Source organism: Callorhinus ursinus, unplaced genomic scaffold (genome assembly GCF_003265705.2).
Source record: "Callorhinus ursinus isolate GAN/ISIS: 27379988/994484 unplaced genomic scaffold, GSC_fseal_2.0 scaffold18, whole genome shotgun sequence".
Classification (NCBI taxonomy): Eukaryota; Metazoa; Chordata; class Mammalia; order Carnivora; family Otariidae; genus Callorhinus; species Callorhinus ursinus.
The window spans coordinates 35910188-35916187 of NW_027397080.1; the positions used below are offsets into that span (position 1 = coordinate 35910188).

The following is a 6000-nucleotide window of genomic DNA, read 5'->3' on the forward strand; positions in this document are numbered from 1 at the left end:
CTGTCCCTTCTTTGCAACTCTGATCCGCCCCCCACACCTGAGACGGTCAGTAAACAGAAAGTGGGGAGCAATGGGCATGGTCCCCAGGCCACGCCCGGGCTCCATCCCAATGCCCGCCCCCCGCCTTTCCCTGGTTCCCCATTTCCCCAGGGACAGCAAACCAGGAGGGCGAGGGCCTGAGCAAGAATGGAGGCCTTCTCCCACTGCAGCTCTCATAGACCTGAAAGAAATAATTCAGCCTCTATATTTTGACTCAAAACAAAGAAACTTTTTAAAAACATTTCAGTTGAAACTTGCATAATTCTTCCAGTGGAGAAATCCTCCCTGACTTTCGCAATCCTTAGAAAGAGACACATTATTGCTGCTTGTGTAACAGTCTCCAGGCCACGAAGAGTCCGGCCGCCGGCCTCAGCCACCTCCCGCGGTCACCTCCCGCCAGACAGCCAGGGCTGGCCCCGGAAGCACCACCTCCCCCCCCCCCCCCCGCCAGCTCCCCGCAGCCAGGGCTGTGGGGCGGGGCCGGTCACACTCCCCCCAGACTTCCTCCTGCTCCTGGCCTGTCTGCCCTCGCCCGACATCTCAGACACACATTACACAAACCGGCTGCAGGGAAGGCTGAGAGGCCCAGACACGGAGAGTGCGTGAGCCTACTCCCGAAGCCCTGTGCTGACTGGGGGACCCCGGTGCGGGAGCAGGCACAGAGGCGAAGGTCGCCCAATGACCCTGCTGCCCTGAAGAAACCCCAAGAGGCTAGGGGCCTGGCCCAGCTCCAAAGAGGGGTCCTGGAAACTGGCAGGATGGCGGACAGAGGGGCAGATAGACAGACGGGCAGGCAGCCCACACCTGGAGGGCCATCCAGACACGGCTCTGCACACGCAGCCAGGCAAGGCACCCGGCCAGCAGGGAGGCCCTCACTCTCTCTCGCACGGCCCACTCACTACAGGGCACGGGGAGAAACCAGAGGCCTTGCTCAAGCTGTTGTATCCCCCATTTGAGAAGACTCTCCAACCTTCACTCTGGGGCCTTCACCCTGGCGACCAGACCAACTTGCAGACCCCATCCTTCGGCATGGCTGGGGCTGGGGGAGGGGGCCCAAGGCCCGTCCGGGAACTTTGCCTCAGAGCATCACCTGAGACGGCACCCCACTTTCTCAGCCAAACGTCTGGAACAAGAAAATCACCATGGAACCCCACAAAAGCCTACAGCAAAACAAGGGGACAAAGGGACAACCGACCCTCTAAATCTCTGCCGGCACAACAGATGGCATCAGGGTAAAGCCAGACCCCCATGAAAGAGAGGTCCCAGATGAAGCATGCAGGTCAGAGTCTGTGTCCAGCCTGATGGGACATTCTTGATAACGTTCCTTCCCAAGATAATTCCAGCTTAAAAGAGCAAACCACATCTCACTAGGGGACTGTCCACAGGCTGGAACCCCCCTTCCTGGCCTGCGGACTTAAAAGCTGCAGTCACTCCCCAACAGGCGCCACGAGACTCCATGCCCCCAGTGCTGCCGGCCGGGTCTCTGCTTTGAGAAAACACTGCCCTGTGACCAGGGAGAAGTTTCAGGTGACATGAAGAAAACTGTTCCAATGTCATGGATTCAGACAAATCCAGTCGTGGGCACTCACGCCACAGCGGGCCCCTGGAGCAAAATGACCCACACAACAAGCCCCCTCTGAGAACTTGGGTGTCTGAAAGACAGGGGCACGATGAACAAACCCAGGCCAGGATCTCCAACCCGAGAATCGGGACACCCCGCAGAACAAAAAGCAGTCCCGAGGAGCCCATTTCTGGAGCTCGGGCCCCGGGGAGGCAGAGCACTGCCCTGTGGTCGGCCCAAAAGGGAAACACCTGGTGACCCAGCGAGGAGCCGTCCTGCGGGGCGAGGAGCCAGGCCCCAAGCAGCAACCAAGCCAGCAGCACAGATGTCCCCCTCTGCCGGCAATCTACACGGCTGGACAAGTGGTCCAATTTAGTCCAAATACCATGAGACAAGCCCAAGAGGAAGGGACAGAGCCAAGTGGGCAGAAGAAGAGCAGAGAAGGCTCCGAGTCCCCATCTCCTGGCCACATGTTCCCCCAGCAACAAAATGACACATCCCCACCCCACCTGACACTGGACACCTCAACACCCTCAAGAAATAAAACGTCACCATCACACCGCTTTACTACAGTCCCCATTTCACACAAGAAACGCAGACACAGAGAGGTTAAGCAACTGGCTCGAGGTCACACAGCCAGTAGAGACGTAATGAGGCTACGGGAGCGGCCCCATGGGGTTCCACAGCTGGACTGGCCCACTGCAGGACAGCGAGGACAGCAGCTTGGGGGGAAGGGGCTCAGAGGTGGCTCCCCAGCACCGCGGAGGCCCCTCCTGGCACAGGTGGCAGCAGAGTGCTGACCGGTCTCTGGCTGGCAGGAGACTGGGGCAGCACCAGCCCCACAACCTGGAATGTGCTCCAGCTCCCGTGGCCTCACCAAAACCCAAGGCCCCAGGGGAACCGTGGCCCCTACACAGAGGATTCTAGCATATTCTTTGTTCCCTGCTGTCCTCATCCTTGGTAAATCAAAAACATTAAACTAACCTATCAAACAACTGAAAAAATTCAAGATCTATTCCATGAATAAGCTGTCAGAGGCAAGTGGAAGGAGAAATGAGAGACAGGCAGGGCTGGGGGGGATTGAAGGGGGGGGGTCTTCCCAGGCAGCTCCATCTGGAGCAAGTGGGCTCTGTGCAGCTGGGGATCCCCTCCCACCCTGAGCTGATACCTGCCTCACGGGGTGCCCTCGGCATGTAGACAGACGAGCACATGGCTGTGCTAGGAGATTTAAAGGGGACGATGCACCCCAGGACTCCCAACTGCACGGTCACAGAGCCAAGGAAGCAGGCAGAGCCCAAGAACAGGACAAGCAGAAAAAGCTGGCAAGAGAAGCGCCCCACGAGGTGGCAGAGCCAGCAGGAGAGCACTCGAGAGCTCAAGGAAGCCCAGGGCCGGGCGCCCAGGCCAGGTCACCACCACGAGGACGCGCTGGCTGACACTCGGGCCTGGAGACCCCACCCACTTACGATGAGCAGCTCTTCCTCGTCACAGGGGAAATTTTTGTTTCATCAGTCAACGAGATTTAGGGCAGCATCAGGGAAGGCGCTGAAGGAGAAGGGGCGGCTCTGATCATCTGCTGAGAAGGCCGGAGCAGAAACAGGCTCATGGCCTCTGCTTCCCGGACTGCAGGGACCAGTCCTGCTCCTCCCCAGGCAGTGCTTGGGCCCGAGTGCTCAGGCTGGGCCTTCCCTGAGCTGGAGGACGGCCGCACCCACAACCACGGCGCCTGCTCCGAGAGAAGCCGGGCCCGGGTCTACGGCTGTGACAAAGGGCCAGCCCCCACCACACACCCCTCACGCCCAACTCAGACACCGACACAGACACGCCCTGCCACACAAGGTCCTCTGCCACCCGCGCTGGAGGTAAATGGCCTGCCACAGCTCAGCCACCAGCTGCAGGCCACAGTGGCCATGGAAGGTACGGGCACCCCAAACCGAAAAGCCCCCGGTTCCCGCAGGGTGCCCATCACGCCACCCATCACCAAATCATCTGAAATCAAAGGCTTGGGCCTTTCCTGCCAGCATCCCCCCCTACTCAGACCATCCCTCCGGCCCAGCCCCTGCCCCACAGTCTGCAGACAGCTTGCCGCCTGGGCAGCGACATAGGTGAGGGCAGAAATGCTGCCGAAAGCACGTGCACGCGCACACACAGCAGCCCCTCCGAGCACAGGCAACAGGCCCCTACACCCCCCAGCCCCTCCTCTGCTCACCGAGACTCTGACACTCCGCTGGAGGGGCGCCCGGATAAAACCGGGCGGGAGCATCTATTCACAGATTTAGAAAAAAAAGTTTGATGCAGTAGCTGAATTAATTAGGCCTCCTCAGAATAGCTAGGCCAATGCAGCATTCTGTGCATGCAATTTAATAAGCCTGGATATTTAAAAGAAAAGTTACAAATACTTGGGGAGGGGAAGACACCATGAAAAGTTGGTGAGGACCCCAGTGAATGGTCTCAGGGTCCAGTGGCCTGGGAGCCACCCAGCCAGCTACCCAGCAGGATCACACACATCCTCTGCCTGGCAAACAACAGAGCCTGGGCCAGCGGCCCTCCTCCGCCCGGCAGCATTTCAGAGAGACGAAGACAAGGAAACGGGCGTGTCCAAAACAAATCGCAGGCCATGAGCTACTCCTACTCAGGGCCCCAGGTGCCCGCTGACCAGGCCCCAAGCCCAGGGCCAAGCGGCCGTTGCCCCCACACCGGGGGACTCTGGGATTCACACCCTGGCAGGCGCAGGGAAACACACAGAGCTGGAGTCGCCGAGTCTCGGCCCCCTGCCACCGTGGCCTGGACACCTGGCTTCGTTTTTGAGTCTGTCTCCCAAGACTTCAAGGCACAAACAGGCCCCACCGGGTCCAGTTCTGCCTGCTGAAGACCACTGGCAGGAACCCCTCTGTCGGGGGAGGGGGGGGGGCTTGGTCTGCACACCTCCTGACGGCCCCCGAGGAAGGCCTAGGCCTGAGGCTGCAGCCTGGGCCCAGCCCAGACCGAACTTCCCAGGACTGGGAGCAAGACTGTTCGAGTGTGCTGCAGGCTGCCCTTCCCAGCCCACCAGGGCAATGGCTGTGGACACGAGGAAGGCTTCTCCACCCACCAAGCCAGCACCCCACCACCAGCACTGGGGCCACCCACGCAAAGCAAGCCGGCTCATCATAAGGGTCGAGCCAGACAACCTTCCTACGCTGTCGATGGGGATGAGGACGCTACCCTGAATTTCCCCGAAATAAATCCAAATCCTGATACAAGCCCCAAACTGCACAGACAGAGCCCACGGCCCAGGAGGGCCCCCCAGCTTCCAGGCCCTGGGGTCCAGCACACCCAGCGTCCTGCCACTCCCACAGCCAACGGGGACACTCACCCGGGGCACCCGCCGCTTGTACTTGTTGCCATAGTCAAACTTCTCCTTCACGTCGTCCAGGCAGCGACCAAGGCGCGCCTGTTCCTCCTTGCCCGTGTAGTCCTGGCTCAGCAGGATGTAGGCCCGCCAGTTGGCCGAGTCGAAGCCCCAGTGGCAGGTCCGGTTCTCCAGCGCCTTGTGTGAGTGCACCACGAACTTGTGCGGGGGATACATGAGGCGGCAGTCGAGGCACTGGATGCAGGCGGCACTCGGGCTGCTGTAGAGCTCGGGCACCAGCAGCCCCTTGCACTTGCCGAAGCACTCGTGGTACACACGCACGCTGCGCTCGCTGAGCTCCAGGCCCAGAGCCAGACTGGCGGCCAACTCCTTCTTGCAGGGCGGCGGGTAGGCGCCGCCGTACAGCAGCGCGTTGCACAGGCGCTCGGCGTCCGTCTTGGTGATGAGCCCGCACGAGGGCGCCGAGAAGGGCAGGATGCCCATGACTTTGAGGATCTCCAGCTGGTCCGCCGTGCAGCGCGAGCAATAGATGTGCAGCTCGTCGCACACCGAGTTGATCTGCTGCAGCGAGAAGTCGCGCAGCACCGAGTTGAGGATCTGCGGCAGGCACAGGCGCTTTTCGCCGCCCACCACGAAGCACGAGATGGTCTCGCCCTCCAGCACGGTCTCGCAGCGCTCGGTGGAACGGTCGGACGGCATGAAGAAGGGCCCGGGGAGCACGGGCGGCGGCGGCTGGATAGCTGGCAGGTGCAGCACGGGCGGCGGCTCCGCGGCCGCGGGCACCGGCGCCGGCACGGCAGCCGCGCTTGCCTCCTTGGCGCTCTCCTTCTTGTAGGCCTCCTGCGCCCAGCGCGCCGAGAAGGCGGCCGGGCCGCCCAGCGAGCTCATAGAGCTCAGGTGGAACTGCTCCAGCGTCTTCTGCAGCCCCGGGTGCGGCTGGAAGCCGCCGCGGCCACCCGCCGCCGCCTCCATGGTGCGCTCCGGCTCCCCGGGCCGCTCCCGCTCCCGCGCGCCCGGGCCCCCGCGGCCCCCGCCGCCGCCCCGCGCG

The 6000-nt window shown here is 61.8% G+C and overlaps 1 protein-coding gene across 3 annotated transcripts in view; it reads right to left on the bottom strand.

Moving 5' to 3' along the window:
• The window catches only part of SKI (SKI proto-oncogene), a 70930-nt gene extending 64951 nt beyond the window's left edge, over nt 1-5979 (bottom strand). For 2 of the 3 annotated variants that reach the window (XM_025857061.2, XM_025857060.2), the window contains exon 1: nt 4956-5978. In XM_025857061.2, the coding sequence (XP_025712846.1) occupies nt 4956-5924 (969 nt within the window). In that variant the 5' untranslated portion in view covers nt 5925-5978. Of the gene's footprint in view, nt 1-4955 lie in introns of all 3 variants that reach the window. The other variant, XM_025857063.2, reaches the window with a different exon arrangement.
• Nucleotides 5980-6000: the final 21 nt, after the last annotated feature.